This window comes from Cololabis saira, chromosome 11 (genome assembly GCF_033807715.1).
Source record: "Cololabis saira isolate AMF1-May2022 chromosome 11, fColSai1.1, whole genome shotgun sequence".
NCBI lineage: Eukaryota > Metazoa > Chordata > Actinopteri > Beloniformes > Belonidae > Cololabis > Cololabis saira.
In genome coordinates this window covers 36,685,462-36,706,280 of record NC_084597.1, presented here as the reverse complement: position 1 = coordinate 36,706,280, position 20,819 = coordinate 36,685,462, and the positions used below count along the sequence as shown (strand labels likewise).

Sequence of the window (20,819 nt, the reverse complement as noted above, 5' to 3'; positions counted from 1 at the left end):
GCGAAGGCACCAGCTGTTACAACTGCCTTGTTTCTGCAGGAGCAGCTGGCGGGCTGGCGGGAAGTGGAGTTAACACGCGAGTCAGGAAAGCTTTCTCTCAGTGCAGAGCTGTTTATAAAAGAAACACAATGATGCCATTTCCCACGTAGCATCTCAGACAATCTGTGTGGTTTTGATGCTTGTAAGGTCCCCCACAGTTTCTTTTGTTTTGGAAAATCATCAAAATGATAAAAAAAAACATAATTTGGCTCCATAAGTGGATTGAAAGCATCAGAAAAGAAACAAGACAGATAATGTTACACAAAAAGAAAAATATGCTCAAAAAAGCCACACTGAATGCAAGAGCGATAAACTTTTAATTTTAAAACATAACGAACATCTATTCTAACCGATAGAAAAATAAGCAACGTAATTTTGGCCACAAAACGGGAAATAAATATAACTCAGTGATCATGAGGCACCGTCTTCTTGACTGGAGTCAGACGAGCAGCTGGAGGCAGGATCTGAGGAGCTGCTTCTGCTGCCATGAGGAGATGGAGACGCCGTTTCCCTGCTCCTCTCTGGATAAAAGGATGCAGCAGAAATGGTACGGTCAGATAAATGCAACAGAGGATCATGAAACTGAAATTCTTTGCAATCAGCAGCAGGGGTGGAAAGTAACAAATTACATTTACTCACGTTACTGTAATTGAGTACTTTTTATGAGTAATTTGTAATTTTCTAAGTAGTTTTTGAAATATGTAATTTTTACTTTTACTCGAGTACATTTTGACCCAAGTATTTTACTTCCCTACATTTGAACCCCCTCACGTTACTGAGTACAACATTTATGGTGAAAATCTTGTGGGCATTTTATTTTGATTTATTGTGAATAGCAGGATCCTGCGGGCATTGGGCACTTTATTTTGTGTTTGAATACTTTGATTCTGGCTTTAGTGTTGTCGGTTGGACAATATGACTGAAAATAGTTTGCACTTTACAGTACAGGTTGTGACTGGCCTTTTTGTCCTGTTCTGAAGTAAAAGGATCATGTTACTGAGCTCAGCTGAGCTTTTACAAGTGTGGATGTGTACTTTAATATGCCTCAACGTTGATTAAAATAACTTGTGCTGGATTTGATTCGTGACTCATCCTTTTTTTGCATTAAATAACTGAAAGTAACTTTTACTCAAATTACATTTTAAATGAAGTACTTTTGTACTTTTACTCGAGTAAATCTTTAGATGAGTACTTTTACTTTTACTTTGAGTAGAATTTAAGCAAAGTAAAGATACTTTTACTCAATTACAATTTTTCAGTACTTTTTCCACCTCTGATCAGCAGCTTGGCGTGATTAGATTTGAGTCAAGCTGGCAGATTGACGTTGAACTTACTCTGAAACTTCTTGAACTCCTTGTATATGTAAGACGTGACGTATCGCTCCAGCTCGCGCAGAGTGGATGGCTTCAGTATCTCGATGTCGATCTCGATCTCGTCCAAGTCGGAGCTGCAGGTGGAGGGCTCTCGCCTCTTGATGATACGCACCACGCGGCCCAGCTGGGTGCCAGGTAGCCGGCTGATCTCCAGACTCAGCTGGTGCTTCTCCTCGTACGTCATCGGCAAGGCTTCGTCATCTGAATCCCAGTCTTTACTCCCTTTCTCTGACTGCCTGAAATTAAGACAAAGCAGTGAATTTGATTTGATTTGATTAGGGATCCCCATTAGCTGGCGCCGTAGCGACCAGCTAGTCTTCCTGGGGTCCACATAAAAGACATACAAAATAGATTTACAAATACAACATTAATTAATATCAGTATTCAGTACTAAAAAACCTTACAATTTAAAAACAAGTTACATGATGGGAGTTGTTAAAAAAGCATGGTAAACAAAAAAAACAAAAACAAAATACAAAAAAAAAAAACCTTACAGTGACAAATACAATTTTAACTTCTTTTTAAAAGTAAGTTTACTGGCCAGATGAGGAATGACCACCACTTTTTAATATTCTGTGCTAAAAACATGGCTGAAAGGCTGGGAAAAGCGGGCAAAAAAAACATTAAAAACATGGGGAGGCGTACCGAGAACACTCGGAGCTTGTAGTTTGTGTGCTTTGCCTAATAAGCTCCTTCTTGTTCTTTTCCTTCCTCATCTTTGGATTATTCACCGGGGCTCCAGACAGTGCACCAAGTTGTTCGTGAAAAGTTTTAATCTGGGTGCAGAGTCAAGAGATAACAGGTTACTGTTGAGCTACATAACTTCAAAATGAAAGCCACCAAAAGAATCACAAACATCAAGAGATGCTACACAGAGGCTGCTGAGTGACAAAGGACGACGCAGTTAGGGGAAGAGAAAAAAAAAAAGCTCCCATTGAGTGATTTATTGAATGCTTGATGAAGTTTAGCTCAGCATATGATCTTATCAGTATCTTTTGACTTTTGTCTTCCTTATCCATTTCGCTGTAGTTTGTCTTGGAAAATTAACATTTTCTGGCTCCATTTGTTATCAGAAGATTTAGCCAAAGGTTCAGCAGATGCGGAAGCACCTCAAATCTCTTTTTAAAAAAAAAAGTGCTGTGTATACTTGCTGGATGACAAAAAGTTAAATTATCTCATCCCATTTGCAAAGGCCTAAGTGTGTTTGAGCAGATATAAAAGTGATATAGCTACAGTATTTAACAGCATTCAAACTTTTCCTCAGGTAGTGCAGACTATGAGATCTGTGAGGGAAGGAAAAACTAGGCCTTTAACCAAAAGACGTTTGTTGCATAACACGCTGTCATACAGAGATCTGCACAGGATCCCACCTGATCTTGTACCTCATGAATTTGGATGGCACATTCCTCCGCCGACTCCAATTTGTCCAAATTGGAGGAACTGTTGCCATTTAGCTCACAGGAAGCTGCACTCTTATCAGACTTGGCGCCAACTGGAGCAGGTAATTCCACATGCCCTTCTGGCATTTTTGCAAACTGTTGCTCAAACACTCCCTGAGGAAACCATGTGCACGAGGACAGAGGAGCAGACTGAGATTGAACTGGCGAAAAGCTGTCTTCATAGCCGTTCGACTACTGAATGTAATAACTCACAACACACCTGGAGTCTTCGAGCCATACCCACAATTCTGTTATGTGAGGGGTTGTATTTGTAGCAGTTTGAGAAAATCAGCCGCATATCTGCAGCAAACTGTTGCACGTCCTGGTATTCTTCTTTATCCATCTTTTTCTATGCATGAAAACATGAAAACTGAGTGAACCACACACGTGAAAATGGAAAGTAAACACCAGTGTATGGACATATATTGCTTAAGGCTGGGCGATATATCGAGATTTTAATATATATCGATATATTTTCAAACGCGATATGGTAGGATACAATATTGTTTATATCGATTTAAAAAAAAAAAATTATGATTTTGATATAGCTTATTTTGTGACAAATTGACTTGAATGTTTTATTTGAGATTTGCACAAATGTTTTGTTATTTGCACAACTGTCAACCTCAGTGGAAAAGTCTGCCTGTTACTGTCTACATTGTATTAATTGCACAGTGTATTTTAATTTAATTGTTATGCAGGAAAGGGATATTTGTTTTATTTTATTCAAGAAGCATTTTTATTCTATATATGCAGGCAGTTTATTTTTATTTCATTTGTTTTATACATTTGGATATTGTGCAGACCTCTGTTAATAAAGGAACCTGTGTGACATTTGGCACGAGGCTTTGTATTAAAACTGACTGTTTTTTTAAGGGTTTGCCTCAGAAAAAAATGAAGCTAACAGAGATGCTATGCTATAATGCTTTGGGGGAAACCCCAATTAAGGCACAGAAAAAATATCGATATATATCGAGTATCGCCATTTAGCTAGAAAATATCGAGATATGACTTTTGGTCCATATCGCCCAGCCCTAATATTGCTGAACACATACTTTAACAGTGCTGAGATCCATGGGGTATTTGATGATGTCATGGTAATCTTGTAGCCCCAGACCTTCAGCATTTACAGGCTGGTAGAACGGCCAGGCGTTGGGCAAATGTTTCTTGGACATCATTTCTTTCAGGATATCGTTGCAGTACTTCAGCTGATGGCTCAGGCTGCTTTGGTCTGGATTGTTTTGCGGCCGCTCCCTTGTTTCTTTAATTTTTGAAGGAGTGATGGCTTTGCCGCCACTTTCATGCATCTTCCTTTTTTCTGATAAAAGCAGATAAGGCAACAATCAATAAAATGTAAATGTAAGACTTCCTTTTAAAATTTCCCATTCCTTTCTTGCATGAAGTGGTTAAATGTTTATAGCAGTGGGAACATTACCTGGAGGGCTACTTTCTTTACCCTTCCCTTTGGCTGCGTGAGGAAACACCTCCACTTCGTTCTGAACCATCTGGGAAACTTTTTGCAAGAATATCTTTTCCAAGGCAAGTGCCATCAGCACAATATCATCTGTAGGCTGAAGAGCGGAGAGGGAAACCCAATTTAGCAATATGTGATTAAAACCAGCACAAATGTGTAAAAATCTCAAACATCTTCACCTTGTTATATATGTAGCAGTTGGTGAACATGGTGTTGAAGTCCTGCATGCATTCACTCGCACTCCAGTAGTAGTCGTTCTCCAGCCGTGTCTTGATGGTACCCAGGTCCATGGGAGACGTGACTATCTTATAATAGTCCTGGCCAAGAAGGAGAGAGCAGGAATGTTAAACGCCTGGTTTTTATGTCTGCATCTATCCTACACTGTCCCTAATTTGATTGTTTATCAGTGTATCATTCAGTCATTTTAATCTTAAAACATGACAGTAACTGATTCTTTACTAACTGATAAATCATAAAGACAGAATTAGTTGGGGAAAGACATAAGCGGTAAAATGATCATGCAAGTTTCAAAACCCAAGGATAGCCAGCTGTAAACTAAACCCAGAATAAACAAAATTTTTGTTCAATCAATCTGGTTAAAATGTTGGGTTTTTTTTATTCCAATTTATCCTACTTAAGTCAGTACTGGGCATTGCTCCCTCTAACAACCCCGGAGGCCCTGCACTGAGCTCAGGTCTCCTTCTTAGGCCCTGTCCCAATACTATCACTACCCCTACTTTTCAGCACTACCCCTAAATTCTGCGTGTTCCCGTGAGGGTAGTGGTGTCCCAATTCCTCTTTTCACCTAGGGGGAGTGAAGGAAACTAGGGGTAGTGGATATGAATCTAGCCCTACACAGCTAGGGATTTCGGATGCATCCTTGACCGAGGGCCAGAAAAATTTCCCAGAATGCTTTTCGTCGTCATTTGCGGACTGAATCAAAAAGAAAAAACATGGCGGACATTTCTTATTTTTTAGTGAATAAAATCAATATATATCAATATATATATATGATATGTGAATGTACATTGTCACTCGTTTGCCCGTTGTTGCAACCTCGCCAGAATAAAGACTGATTATGGTTCCGCGTTACACCAACGCAGAGCCTACGCCGTAGGTTACGCGGCGACGCGCGCCGTACGCCGTACCCTACGCCGTAGGGTCTGCGTCCATTTAACGCAGAACCATAAATCAGCTCCCGAGCTGGCAGGCAGGCAGAAATCCCGAAATCTTCGGATCAAATTTGTTAACAGGCGTTATTTGGATAAACTGAGCCCAGCTTGGGGATCTTAATGGTTACGTTTACGCCTGAAAAAATATTAAAACTTAATCAAGTGGAAAAGAGGAAATTAAAACAGCTTTTGGCTCTCAGCTTCCTGATTTTAGGGGTGGTGCTGAAAGTAGGAGTAGTGGGAGTATTGGGACAAGCCCCTGGGAAGATTTCAAGTGCCCTAATATCTGTGGCTTCTTTTTTAGGGCTAGTGGTAGAAAGTAGGGGGTGTATTGGGATTGGCCCTTAACCTGAGGAGTGAGCAGCATCTTTTCACCAGACAGGGTGGGGTTTCTCTGGCCGGACGTAGCGCGTGGAAGGATCACGTTATTCTGGCCAGATCCTCCCTGTCCCCGGTTGGCCAGAGGGGGCATGTATAGCTCACGACTGCTGCATGTTTTTGTGAGGGTAGAGAACATTAGCTACCCAAGGGAACATGTGGGGGGAAACATGCAAACTCCACACAGAAAGGCCCTTTCTCCAACCCCACCCAGGGTGTGGGTGCTGAAGTCATGGGGGAACTAACACGCACTCAGCATCCACAGTGTCCCTGGCGAGAATTGAACCCAGAACTGTGCCACCATACCCCTCAATTTGTTTAAAATATTGACGTTTGCTCAGCAACTGCCTGATGACTTTGCATTACAGCAGTGCTTCTCAATCCTGGTCCTCGTGGGCCCCTGTCCTGCATGTTTTAGATGTTTCCCTGGCTGCACCCACACACCTGATTCTAATTAAAGGTCCTCTTTTATCACGGTGTGCTGAAGCAGTGTAGGATCTAAAACATGCAGGACAGGGGCCCACGAGGACCAGGATTGAGAAGCACTGCATTACAGGATTCCAGTCTGAATGTGGATCACGTATAATTGTGTCAGGATCGTTTGAGACGATGTCTGAATCCCCACACAACTGCTTAATACCAACTGCTTTAAAATGCAAGCCTTTTAAGGCTTGCAAATTTAAGAGTAATTTCTTATTCGTGTATGGCATGAGCTGTCAGTGTTGGATAACAGTGAGACTGAGTGTGACTCGCTCCCATATCGCTGTACTCACTGTGTTTGTGCGCAAGAATTAGGAGACAAAAACAAAAAGAAAGGAAAACAAATCTTAGACAAGAGCCACAAAAAAAATTTATGAATGTGCAAACATTTTTACTCAAGTCAAAAAGAAGTCAAACAGATGCTTTTTACAGAGTGGAAACAGGTACACAGCAAAACCAGGCAGACAAAACACTCATCTAAATTAATCACAGGCTGCAGAACTTTTATCCACATTTGCAGAAAATGTTCGTTCAAACAATGAGCCCTCCAAAGAGTCTAGGACTATTTGTCTATGAGGAGCAACAGGTAGAGACCAAACACAACATGTCCTTGTTCCAAACTTGATCAAGAATCTGTTTCAGAACTGGCTGGGTCCACCACGGCCCTACAAAAGATCCAACGGATCTGCTGCTGACAGCCCGGGGAAAGATAAGACGGGACAAGCCCAGCCAAGCCCTAGACCAGACAAAGACACCTTCAGGCATGTGAAAACTCATGCACACCATGGTTTTTACCAGGTCTGGGGGTTTTTTTGTCTTTCGTTTTGCTGAGGTAGGAGTTGTGTGAGGCACTTAAGAGTAGTTGGTATCTTACCTGCAGTAGTCTTGCACTGTCAGTCTGCAGAGTCAGGGAGGGATTCTGACGGGGCGCTAACAGCTACTCAGAGAGAGGAACACCCATCCCTGCTTCTTCCTATTCAGAGTAATGAATCCCTGGTTTCTTCAGATGAAAGTCAGGGGTATAGCCGGACAGGCCGCCAACCAATCGCAGGGCCACATCCACACAAACATGCTCACAATCACTAGTATAAGCAGTTTAGTCACTAATTAGCCTGGTATACTCGGTTTTGGACTGTGGGAGGAAACCAGAGGAAACCAGAGGAAACGAGCACAAGTAGAACGTGCAAACTCCACGCAGACAGAATAAAAACGGGGAGCTACGGAGTACACGTGAATGCTCCAGAACAGCAAACCATGTGCTTTCATTGACGTGCTCGTATGCTATCAAGTGCATTTGATAAATATCCCTCAGCCCTATATCTTTATGTTTTTACTTTATTTTTTAAGAAAAACAAACCAACAGCTAAATAGAATATTATCTCCTGTGGTTGTTCATCTGAGGTTGTATTTACTTTCATTTTAAGACCTGTTGAAGACCAATTCCTTTTTTTTTTTCCTTCCATATGCTATGATACGTTTACTATTCAAAATGACTATCTCCTTTTTCTACTCAATATCAACAAGGTGCATTTTATATTGTGGTAGACTTGTTTGCAGCTATGGAGGATTTTTTGTGCCAAAATTGAATAAATAAATACATCATTAATTAATTAAAATGGGAATGAAATATATCATTAATTAATTAAATGTGTATTTTAATTAATTAATGACATATTTCATTCTAATTGTATTTAATTAATGACAAATTTAATTAATTAATGATATATTTAATTCACATTTTAATTAATTAATGATGTATTTATTTATTTAATTTTGGCACAAAAAATCCTCCATATGCAGCTGCCTATAATATAGATATTTTCAATGTATAATATAGACAATTGAATAAAAAACAACAAATTAACAACCTGCCATTGCATTTGTATATACAACTTTGAGTTGTTTTTTTTTTTAATTCCAAAATTATATCTTTTCATTAAATAATGAACAAAAATGTCTATAAAAGACGCAACCTACTCACTGGTAGTCCAAGAGAGACTGCATCAACAGGCTGGTAAAAAGGCCAGGCAAACTTATGCCGCCACAGGGATTTGATCACTACTCTCTGCATGTACTGCAACTGGTTGGTCCTCCGGCCCGGCTTGTTGGGGTTGGTCACCTCAGGAGGTGGGGGGTTCAAAACCTGTGGAGGGTCTGGCTCCATCTCAGCTGACGTGATGGCGGTGAGATTGTCTATGAGCTTGGGTTATCTTGTGTAAAGGATGCAGCATTCACATGTTAGCTCAGCAAGGCCTCTGCGAGAGCTCCAGCCTGCTTTAGTCATAGTTCTCATGCCACTCAATGTAACCTGTTGATGTAAATCAAAAAATAAAGTTATGTTAGCACAGTTAACATATTACATTTAGAAATTAAGTACCAATAATGAGATTACCTAAATTACTTTTCAATTTAGGTGATGACCATGACAATTTAAAGCATCAACTTTTCTTGAAAGAAATAGTTTTTCCAGGTAGACCGCACCAATTAAAACTTGAAGCACACTGCATCAGTTTTTATAGGGATATTATTATAAATTGCATACAATTTTACTACAAAAATTGCAGATTGACTCTGGAACTTTTCAATGTTTTTAACCTTACTTAATTTTGGTTTTAAAGAAGTTTAGTTACCAGTTTACCATTAAACTGTAAATAAAAACAAAGCAATGATGACTGACAAATCTCAAACCTATTTTTTTCACGGCAGAACAGAGAAAAATGTTTTAGGTGAGCGATATGGCATGTTCAGAAAAATGCGGTAATTTTTAAACAGTCAGTAACACATCCCAAAAGAAAATATTTGCCACTGTAGCATATCCTCTTGTTTTAGTTGGAGACTGAGGAGACCATTTGCTGGAGTTTTGAGAGAGGAACGTTGTCTCATTCTTGTATACGATATTTATTTTGTAATCTTTTTTCTTTTATAACTTTCCTAAAGTTTTCAGTTGTTCAAAGGCACCAACTTTAGTGAGGACAGAAAAGAATCAAGACTGTTTTTAATGTGGTACTGCTTAAGGGTCAAAATGAAAATTAATTTCCACACTTCTCCCGTGCACAGAGATTGCCACATATTCTCCCTTACATGTTGCCAATTAACCCAATTAATTGCCAGATGTTCCTCCAGGTGTTTGATGCTCATGTACCAACTTTTTAGAGACATGCTACTGCCATAAAACATCCAAATGAACCCATATTTGTATATTAAGAGTTAAAATATCTTCTTTTTTTAACATTTGACATGCTTTTCATGTTCTGTTGTGCATCAAATATTTTCTAATGAGATTTGTAACTACTGCAACATCTTTCATTTATATTTTGCATAGCAACTCAACTTTACATACATACATACATACGGTACATACATACATACATACATACATACATACATACATACATACATACATACATACATACATACAACACCTGCACTCAAAGATGAAACTATAATTTCTGTTAGTACCTAGTAACTGTCTGAGGTGTATATATTAGCTTTTGTTACCTATTGTGGTTCCAGCAGATATAAAATTAGGTCACTGTCGTTCATCTGCGTAATTTCTCTCCTGTGAAACTTTATTATACTTTTTAATATAATACGATGGGGGGGGTGCTCTGGTGAAAACCCATGTGTGTTACACTCAGTACTCGAGTTGAGGGGGGATGAGGGGGGATGAGGGGGGGATGGCATCCCCCCTGAAATAAAAACGGTCCAAATCATCCCCCCTGTAAAACTGCCATCCCCCCTTTCCATCCCTTATGTCATTTCATCAATGAATGTAGTTTTACTGCTATTTCAACATTTAGAGTCATCACCAGAAAAATTATTAAAAATAAAAAAATAACTTATTTGACAATTTTCACCTGTTTCAAGTAAATTTTCACTTGAAATAAGTAGAAAAGTCTGCCAATGGGACAAGATTTATCTTCTCATTACAAGCAATAAAATCTTGTTCCAAATGCAGATTTTTCTACTTGTTTTAAGTGAAAATCTACTTGAAACAGGTGAAAATTGTTGTTTTTTCCAGTGATGAGTCTTGTTTTAAGTGTAATGAGATTTTTTTTTTACTAAAATGAGACATTTTAACTAGAAATAAGACAAATATTCTTGTTTTTTTTATTGTGAGTTTTTGCAGTGATCCATTTTACTTATCCTGTGAAGGACAGAGTCATATTGATAAGTTCAGAAAAGTGTTTTTTATTGTTGTGTTTTGATGTATTTGATGTAAGCCCAGTGGATATTTCAAGCTTACAGGAGGCTGCATTTAACTGCTGCTATGTCATTCCTGTAGTATTTCTGCAGGTGTTTTGGTCACTGCTATTATTTATAATATATTATATTATTTGTAATCAGCACAAATGATCTGTCCCCATATGATAAAATCCACCATCCCCCCTGATTCTTTTTTACAACTCGAGTACTGGTTACACTAGTTCAGCACAGTCCAGAAAGGCTGCTTAATACTGCAATATTTCAGGAGGCACATCACCAATCTGGTAGTTTGTAATACCAGCAGCATCCTTGCACTTGCAGACTCCATTGAAACAAGTGGCGGACGTGACAAAAAGCAGCTTTATCAGCCAGGATTCAGCCATGCTGATGGAGCCCTGATTTATACTGATTTAGCCGTGTTTAGTTTTCAAACAAGCCACCGGATGGCTGCGTCAACACCACATAATAAGTTGTTCCCAACCTCAAAATTTGAGGAAAAGTCCGTAGAGACACAATCACGTATTATCTTTTATCTGGAGTTTCTGACAAACGATTAATCCGCTTATTTGACTATTAACTTACTGTGTCGTCCTACACTTCACAACTAAACTCCAGCTTTGATAACATAAAACCAGAAGATGGGGAAAGTTGCGTTAGCTAAACTTGGTTTTGCTGGTGAGAGTACAAGTGTATGGTTGCACAGGCTGACAAATAAAAACATTTTAAAAAAAGTGTGATATTCTTCAAGCTTTTTAGTTTTACTTACAAGAGTGTCGCTTTGGGGGCGCTGCCTGCAGATAACGCAGCAAAAGTATCCCCTCGTTTCGCATCAAATGTCCGAACATACATGGGTGGGGAAAAAAAGAATTAGATCAGCCCAACTCGTTTTCTAATATGGCATTTAAAGACGACAGCTCAGGCGCTAATCAGCTTTACAAAAAAATCAAAAGTCACACTGAAAACAAAACGTGGGCCGAGCTGAGCTCGTCCCCCTCCGTGACTCCATGGCGCATGCGTCGATTTAATAGTAGCGTATTGAACGTCATGACGTAGCACGTACAGAGTTGTTACCGGTTGCAATGTGACTTCTTTTACCCAGCAGGTTACCAATCAAACTGCAGAATTCCTTAAAAAAAGATTCAAGTTCCAAGTTGATCAATGTGCTTTCTGTAATGTAGCAGATGAAACCTTAGAACATATTTTTTTCCTGTGCCCTGTGTCCACAAACTTCTGGTTAGAATTAAGAAACTGATTACTACTTAGGAGGACATACCAGTCTTTGATATCTCTCATATTTTTTTCTATATAGATAACTTGAAGTCGAATGTATTTGACTTAATACATATAGGTGTTCTCATGGGTAAATATAATATTCATTGTAGTAAGTGGAGGAATAGCAAATCCTCCTTTGATTGGTTTTTAAATGATTTTAAATTATTATTCTTATCCCTAAGAAAAATAGACTCCAACAAAATGGCTAAAAAGATTTGTGACGATATATCTTGTTTTCTGCTTTTTTGATGCATGCCTCAGTCCTTGCTCCTCTTTTTGGCACTTTTGTTTGCCTGATTTTAAATACTGAGATACTTTTATAGTTTGCACTTTATAAAAACCCCTGTTTGTATTTTATTTCAATATATAGTTAATTGTTTTTCTATATAGCTCTATATTTGACAGTATCTCATATTATGTCTACTAAGTATACAATCATCCTTACGAGAAGATGTTTAATTACTGTTCTATGTTGTTTTATTGTGTTCAATAAAGAAGAAAAAAAAAAGATTACCAATCAAACTTTCAAAATTCCATCAGCAAGCCCTTCTAGCTTGGAAGTTGTCTTTTGTCCACAATTTCTCACCCCACAAAGCTCTTCTCTGGAATAACAGCAATGTCCTTATCAGAAACAAATCCTTGTTTCTACATACAGTAAATGGTTTGAAAAGAACATTAACCATATTCTCCAACTATTTGATGAATCTGGCAATATACTATCTTATGAATACTTTATGTCTGTACATAGTTTCCCTGTTCCCTTTAAAGAATTTAATACTGTAACCCGTGCTATTTCTAAAGATTTAATTCAAATTGTGAAAAACCACCTGAGTTATAGTAATTTTACGAAAGCCCTACCTGCATTAATCTTAGGTGGAATAGAACTAACAGATTTTAATAGTGTAATAACAAGCATATACGCCAGTGTTTTCAAAAAAAGAACCAAGTTATTCCTAGAGGTAAATTCTATTGGCGATCTCACATTGAAGGCATAAACTGGAGAAGAGCCTGCAGCTCCTACCACATAAATATTGCATCTCAAACAAAGCAAAAGAAGTCCACTTCAAAATACTACACAACATATACCCTGTCAACTGTATACTTAACATTAAAGATATTATTTGTTACTTCGATTATCCTAAAGATCGTGCTCTTGAACACCTATTGAATTTTATCATTATTTACGCTAAATTCTTTATTCACAAACAAAAATGTGCTGATGCTTCTCCTTTTTTTTTTCACCTTGTCTGCACACATTTTAATGATTGATACCATGCAGGTAAAAACCAAAGACATATATATGTGCATTATTGCTATATTTAATATATATACATATATATACGCATACATATGCATACACATACATAAATATACACATATAAACCCAGTGTTTTTTTTTGTTTTTTTTTGGTGGGGGGGTGGCTGCAACAAAAACCACAAACAAAACACAAAACCGACAAAACCGTCACCGAGCCGACCAAAACACGAGCAGCAATCGACGCAAATTACAGTCTGAGCTAAGCTACCGCTAACTAACCCCAAAAACTACAGAGCAAGCATGCAGGTGTGTATGTGTGTGTATACGTATGTGACTGAGTTGCTGTGTGTGTGTGTGTGTGTGTGTGTGTGTGTGTGTGTGTGTGTGTGTGTGTGTGTGTGTGTGTGTGTGTGTGTGTGTTTGTGTGTGTGTGTGTATGAGCGTGTATATGTATGTGTGGCTAAATGTGTCTGTGTGTGTGTATGCATATGTGTGGCTATGTGTATGTATGTGTGCATGCATGAATATATGAATATGTATATGTGTGTGTAAATGTGTACGGTATATGTCTATGTGGCTATGTGTATGTATGTGTGTGGGTATGAGTGTGTGTGTGTGTGTGCTGGTGCTACTCCTAAATTTGCCCCTTTTCTACTAGAATGAAATTCTCTCATTGAATCTCTTCATTTGATAAACAACAGAAAAAGCAATATATTTTTAATCAACTATGAAAAGTTTTTCCCTGTATCCTCTGACTAACCTTTTATTTATAACTGTCTTGACCTTTCCTTATTGTTTTTCTATGCATCTGATCTTATTCCTCATACCTGTTTTATTCTCCTGTTTTATTTATTTATGTATTTATTTTATTTTATTATTATTAATATCACCAACCAAACAATTACATCACTTAATTGATCGACCAAGGTCGCGGCCATCTTGAAAAATGGCCGCCAAATTGAAATTTCAAGTGGCCCGAACAATTTTCAGTCAAGTGACCCATGGAGACTGCTCATGCCAATTTTCATGCTTGTATCACCAAATGCACGATTATGTGACTTATCTGCTCCACTAATGGGACAGACAGCAGTGGGGTCGCTTTTGAACGGTAAATATTAAAATAATCCGTACACAGGTACATTTACAACTGATAATACACCAATGTCAGTTACGTGTATTGAATGGCTGGATGAAAACTAAAAGCGTAATTAGACAAGCTTTTCTGTGTTATTTTGGGGGGAGGGAAAACTTCGCTTCATGGATTGCAGATAAATTAGCAACTGAACTGTAATCTGGTGCAATGCATCTCTTGTGTAGCTACATGACATTAATGTAAGCGATTTATTAATACTCCCTTACATTGGACAATGATAAATTATGGTTTTCAGTTGAATATTTTATGATCCAGATCTATTGACATCTGTAGTACGATGCTGCAGATGTTTATCAGTCTGTGGTCAGTGTGTTGTTTTATGCTGCAGTCTGCTGGGGAGGCATCATTACACACAAATACAGTCTCATGTATTTAAATGATGAATGTGACAATAAGAGCAAGTGTCTGTCTGTGAGAACAAGTAAAATAATTAAAAGACAATGTATGAAGGCTCTTAAATCACATATAAATAGGTTTGGCATTACGGAAGAACAATTTTATTTAACAGAGACTGTATTCCAGCATTAGGACAGCAGAACAAAGGTGGGGCTATGAAATGTCTTACCTTTCTTAAAGTGAAACACAAGCTCATTTTACACACTTTCAGAGAGTATGGGCATATATTTTATTAGAATACTTTTAAAAGTGCCTGACACCACGTTCTGCTAAGGGGCAGGACAGACCCTTAAACCTTTAATATTTAATCAGTGTAGTGTTTGACCCACTCTGATTTCTCCAAAGGGGAACAATTTGAAAAAAAGAAGCGTATCTGGTGTAGAAGTTGGCTTTATTACGATATCCTCTAGCAATATCCTCTGTGCACATCAACCTGTGGGAGACAGAAAGAAGAATGAGAAAAAGTAATCTAGCATCCGAGCATTCACTATCTTAATGTCTATACATTCATCAATGGCAACAAAATAAAAGTGTCAATTAACTATACATATCACTACAAAGTATTCATCCACACTGTGTGCACAATGTATTAGGCTAGTTGTATTTTTGAGGTTTAATTTTATTACTTAACAACTGAAGTGCTCTCAGTATATCTGAAATGTTAATAATAATCAAGGTGAGGTCTGACAAGCTTTTTTTTTTCTTACATTTATTATTGTATGTAGAACAGTGATCATACCATGGTATGATGATGACTAATTGTGTTAGTGGAGCAGGAAAATAAATTATATTTCTATTTGCAGATGAGAAGGATGCAAGGATGAGAGAGAGCAGGATCCTCGTCTTTCCAAGGATTATCTGCGGAAACTGACATTTAAATAATCTGTTGATTTTTGTCTGTTCAAATAAATTGAATTAACTAGAAATCTTGGGCTGGAGAACCTGGGACCTGTGAGGGAGACACACATTCAAATACATCCACTGTACTCTGATAAAAGAAAAGCAAGACAAGCAGATGATGACATGCTTGTAAATCAAAAAGTGACTTAGCAAAGGGTGGTCACTTTGCTCCCATTCCTGGAGGTGGAGAAGGCATCGCTTTAGGAACAGCAAACCCTGCAAGAAGAAAACATGACTCACATACACAACTAGGAAAAGGAACAGACACAAAATTATTTTGCTGCTCATGTAATTTATATCTACCCCACTTGTGAAGTCCTTTGACAGCACAAACTTCACAAGGCTCTGTCAGGATTACCTTTAAAATAATTAAACTCAACATGTATTTTTTTTTTTAAATCAGAGGTTAACAATAATTAATTCAGTGGTAACATGTGATCTACTCCTGCAGTGTTTTAACCACTGTGCAATGTTTTGGTCTATTAAATGGTTATTAAAATTGGTCGATATTTAATCGCCTTACCTGAGGAGTTTCTCGTCATGCAGCCACTGAAAATCAAAGGGATCCAACGCGATCAATGCCACTTGTGGAACTATTGACATAATCCGGAAGTGCTGTCTGCCATGTTTTACAATGGAGTCCTATGGAAGTGTCGCCACTCTGTTTTATCCACTGCTCTGATGCGAACCAACTCCCAGTTAAATGATCCCCTTTTCACAAACAGGTTTTGTTGTGTTGGAAACTTATGTACACACAGAATTTCACTCCTCACCAAACTCCTATCTGGAATAATAGGTAAGACATACAAAAATAAGTCTTTGTTCTAGGATCACTGGATGGAAAAAGACATTTGGTCCATAAGACAAATAAGACAGATAAGACAGATATTCAAATTCAGAAATTAAAAAATGGAGAACAACTTATCTCACATATCCTTTAAACCCCAAAGCTAAAGAAATCTATTTTAAAATCCTAAGTAATATTTTTCCATCTAGAGAACTATTAAGACAAAGACTCAATCTGGGCAATAACAGCTGCACCTTCTGTGATAATGATATTGAAACAACAGACCATCTAATATTTTACTACATACTCTGGAACTTTTTGGGAAGACTTAAGACTCAAGACTGGATCTAAACCAAAATTCTTCTAAATAACCCCCTAACAAGAGAGGATACTATATTTTGGACCACCCTCGAAGATAAAATAGGTGACTTTGTACTCAATAACCTGTTGGTCCTTGTCAAGTTCTTTATTTATACATGCAAATGGGGAAACAGAAAACAAAACGTTTCAGCTTTTAAAATATACCTGATAAACAACCATCTCAGTGTTATTCTGATTAAAAACAAACATGGTAAATAACTCCTTAACACCTATATAGATCTTAAGATATTTGAAAATTACTAATGCCCCTGCTTCTCACCGTTTTTCTCATATTTTATTATTAGAATTGTATTTATATATGATATATTTAGTTTATGTCATTGCTTTACAACGTATCTGTTACATTTCCTGTTTCACTCTTACAGTTATGCAGAAAGTTTTGTGTGCCTTATAAATCTGCATGCTGTTTTATACGTTTTATATATGCCTCAAGGATGTGTACAATATTCAAGTGTTCAATAAAAACTCCGACTCACTTCCTGAATCAGTCACGTGGTACAGCGAGACAGCGATGCCTCGGACGTCATCATTTTCAGCTCCGCAAATGAATGAAGTAAGCCTCGACAAACAAAGATTTGCTGGTGCTACTCCTAAATTTGCCCCTTTTCTACTAGAATTAAATTCTCTTATTAAATCTCTTTATTGATAAACAACAAAAAAATCAATATATTTTTAATCAACTATGAAAAGTTTTTCCCTGTATCCTCTGACTAACCTTTTATTTATAACTGTCTTGACCTTTCCTTATTGTTTTCTATGCATCTGATTCTATTCCTCATACCTGTTTTATTCTCCTGTTTTAATTATTTATGTATTTATTTTATTCTCTATGTATTTACTTACTCATCTTTATTATTATTGTTATTATTATTAATACTATTATTATGACTGTTACCTTCATTATCTATATTATGACTTCTTATTCATAGTAGATATTTTAACAATTTACTCCATCATTGTATGTGCTGTTCCACACTATTGTATACCTTGTTGGTGTTTGTATAGCAAGATTTGCTAATAAAGTTTAAAAAAGGAATGAAGCGAGCCTCGACGCGCTCATCCCGGACCCCCCTCCCCTACTCGACACAGGCTTCGAGGCTTCGAAGCCTCGATACGAAACATCACTAGCAAAGATTCTCTGTCACTAGTGTGGCCAAAGATACTCTATACAGAAGATAGCGCATTACCATTTCTGCCAACGGTATGAAATGGTATACACTTCCTGTCTCCTAAGTGGGCGTGGTCGCCCCTCTCCCCACATCGTTTTTGAAGTATTGTGAACGAGATACAGTACAACTTTAATATTTGCGCCTTATTATAATAATAATAATAATAATAATAATAATAATAATAATAATAATAATAATAATAATAATAATAATAATAATAATAATAATAATAATAATAATAGTTATTTAGCAGTGTGAGTACAGTGTGTGATTATTTATAAATACAGGTTAAATGATCCGTGAATGGGGGTAGGATTAAATAAGTTTAAACTTCTTCCTACTCCTTTTTTGGCACATGTAATTTAAGATAGCAAGTGTTAAAGGATGAAATTCTTTGTTTTGTTGTTTTGTTTTCTTAAACTTCTCATGAAGTGTTTTTTTTTTTTACAAAAATAAAATAAATCAAATCAAATATGTTTCTCTATTTTTCTTATTTTTGTGAGGGGGGATATATATTGTTTTTCGGCACTACCTTGTTCTCTATAGCTGATATAACATGAATTACTCCTATGTGGGATCAATAAATGTCTTATTTTTGCCATCTGAGAAAATTAAATATATTATATTTGGTGCCTAACTGTTTCCCAAGTAGTGTGTGAATGAATAAATGAAACGTAAAACGTAAAATAAGTCCATTCACTTGTATTAGTTTACAGCGCAGTCTTGCCACATCCAATATGGCGGCGTCGTTGACGTACGGCTCAGCGCCCGGTGCGGCGTCTATGTATATATGTCTATGGCTGCACAGGTCTAATAAAATAATGGCCACGCAAAAAATAAATAAAACTGTTGGCGGATTGTTAATCTCAATTTAAGGCAAACACTGCCACCTTGTGACTGGAGTCTACAAAACAAGACAGTGTTACACTTTTTTAACCCCACAAACAAATGACTGCATGCATGTAATGTTCAGCTAATAAATACAGCTATTGTTAAAGAACTGTGCAACAGGATAGAAAGTTCAGCAGGTTTTTTTTTAAACAAAACTTTATTGAAAATATACAAACTCTCTAGGAATTAAAAGGTGCATATGAATAACAAAATAAATTAAGCATTTAAATTCACATAATGGAACATAGAAAAGGAGAGGAATTATTAAATTAGAATAACAAATAATGAGCAATGTCTAGACTTACTTTACTTGCATTTTTGTTTTCTACTCTTTTGAGAGATGTGAAAAAAATCTTAAAACCGTTAATAAAACCCCGGAAGGAGGGTTTACAATTTTTCCATTTGGCACAATGAATATGGTACTTACCCAGTAACAAAATTATATTAATAATATCAGAAACAGAAAATTCCAAATCATCAATGAAGAAAATAATATGGCTTAATTCAAAAGGTGGAACATTATTAATTTTAAGAGATATCCAGAAACAATGAGACAAAGGACATTGATAAAACAAATGATCCAGTGTTTCTTCATCCTTTTTGCAGAAGGAACATTGATCTACCTCAAATTTAAATCTCTTTTTAAGAAATTCTGCCACAGGATAGACCTTATTCATAATTTTAAAATGTACTTCTTTAACTTTAGGCAAAATAGGTCATTTAATAAATTTGGAATGCGCTTTGTAGAAAGTTCAGCAGGTGTTTAATGCAGATAACAACTAACTGATGTTGTGGACTCCATGAAAATGACTCCCTGTATAACTGAGAGAAAATTATCTCCTCTCAAGGTTATCAATGGGAACAGGAGGTTTCATGGAAGGGAGGGAAGGGGATGGCCACTGTGAGTGTATGGCACTGATTGTTAGTTTTATCATGGTCTGGGTTATAAGTTTATGTGCTTCCCACTCCATGCTCAGACACGACTCAGGCGAATGGGGAAGCTGTTGTTTGCTGTATTGGTGAGTTGTGTCTCTATTCAGCTGAATGTCTCAATAAATGAGTGTCGATTATGAAATATCTTGTCTGTGACTCATAATTGTGTTCTTCCTTTTGTCACATCAACAAGCTGATGAGACAGATGGAGTAGTAACGCAAAGTAAAAAAAGGTAAGATCCATCATCTACCATTGTTGAGCTAGCTCTGCACTGGTGGTGGTTTTCTGAATAGTTACAAAGACACAGTCTTGGTAATTGATGGACATTCTATTTTGATGACAATAACTGTCATTAATAATTTTGTGTTTAAAACTTATTAAACACAAAATATTATCAAATCTTCTGCTCATTCATTTTTCTACATATGCATTTATTACTGCATTATTATATATACGTGCCAATTATGATTTGTTTTGTGGTGTTCCTAGTTCACCCATATTGTTGCCTTTGCTTTTTTATTTCTTTACTGCACTGTTCAATGTAAAGTTTAATAATAATTACAATAGTCACGAAAGTATTACATACACAGCACCTGTGCACACTGTTGTAACTAAAGAGCTTTTCAAATGTACACAATGAATGAATTAATGAATTAATGAATGTATGAATGAATGAATGAATGAACGAATGAATGTAAGCTTTATTCTGAACATGAGAAAACATAAAAACAACACACAAGTCAAAATAGTCAAAACAACAAAAAAAATAAAACAATGTTACCATGTCCGAAAAAGCATGTGCTTATTTAATCCTACCCCTTCTCCCTTACACATATTCACCAACTACTGCATATATTGTGTACCAACACCTCATGAATATACATAGTTACATATTTACATTACATATGTACATATTTACAAACAAAGACGATAAATAATGTAAGTAAACAAGTGACTTAATGATCTGTGGACAATAATAATAATGATAATAAAACACATTTACTGTGCTACGAAACTATAAAAAAAACGTAGTCACCAAAAACAATGCAGACCCATTTTTGTGCCTTTGACAATTGACCCTCGTTTGTTTCCGTTATGTCTCTTTGTTTCGCGCCTG

The 20,819-nt window shown here is 36.9% G+C and overlaps 1 protein-coding gene across 8 annotated transcripts; it reads right to left on the bottom strand.

Moving 5' to 3' along the window:
* Positions 1-345: 345 nt before the first annotated feature.
* On the bottom strand, positions 346-11,563 carry LOC133455403 (bromodomain-containing protein 3-like). Of its 8 annotated transcripts, none has more exons than XM_061734422.1 (10): positions 11,328-11,563; positions 8,337-8,663; positions 4,505-4,642; positions 4,287-4,422; positions 3,907-4,169; positions 3,072-3,200; positions 2,783-2,965; positions 2,058-2,188; positions 1,374-1,648; positions 346-560 (listed from the first exon to the last, which is right to left on the bottom strand). In XM_061734422.1, the coding sequence occupies exons 2-10, from the start codon at positions 8,517-8,519 to the stop codon at positions 451-453; spliced, it is 1,548 nt and encodes a 515-aa protein (XP_061590406.1). In that variant the 5' UTR covers positions 8,520-8,663; positions 11,328-11,563; the 3' UTR covers positions 346-450. The 8 variants fall into 8 exon arrangements, with proteins under 8 accessions (XP_061590406.1, XP_061590407.1, XP_061590411.1 ...); XM_061734423.1 differs by having other exon boundaries at positions 3,096-3,200; XM_061734427.1 differs by lacking the exon at positions 11,328-11,563 and adding an exon at positions 6,649-7,328 and having other exon boundaries at positions 8,337-8,452.
* Positions 11,564-20,819: the final 9,256 nt, after the last annotated feature.

What these genes read in the sequence shown, in the direction of transcription:
- LOC133455403 (XM_061734422.1), bottom strand. Translation starts at nt 8,519, where the DNA reads ATGGAGCCAGACCCTCCACAGGTTTTGAACCCCCCACCTCCTGAGGTG. An exon ending in TTCATGAGGTACAAGATCAG is followed by an intron (nt 2,189 to 2,782) that starts GTGGGATCCTGT and finishes CTCTGCACCCAG; the next exon opens with ATTAAAACTTTTCACGAACA. An exon ending in GGAGTTCAAGAAGTTTCAGA is followed by an intron (nt 561 to 1,373) that starts GTAAGTTCAACG and finishes CCTTTTATCCAG; the next exon opens with AGAGGAGCAGGGAAACGGCG.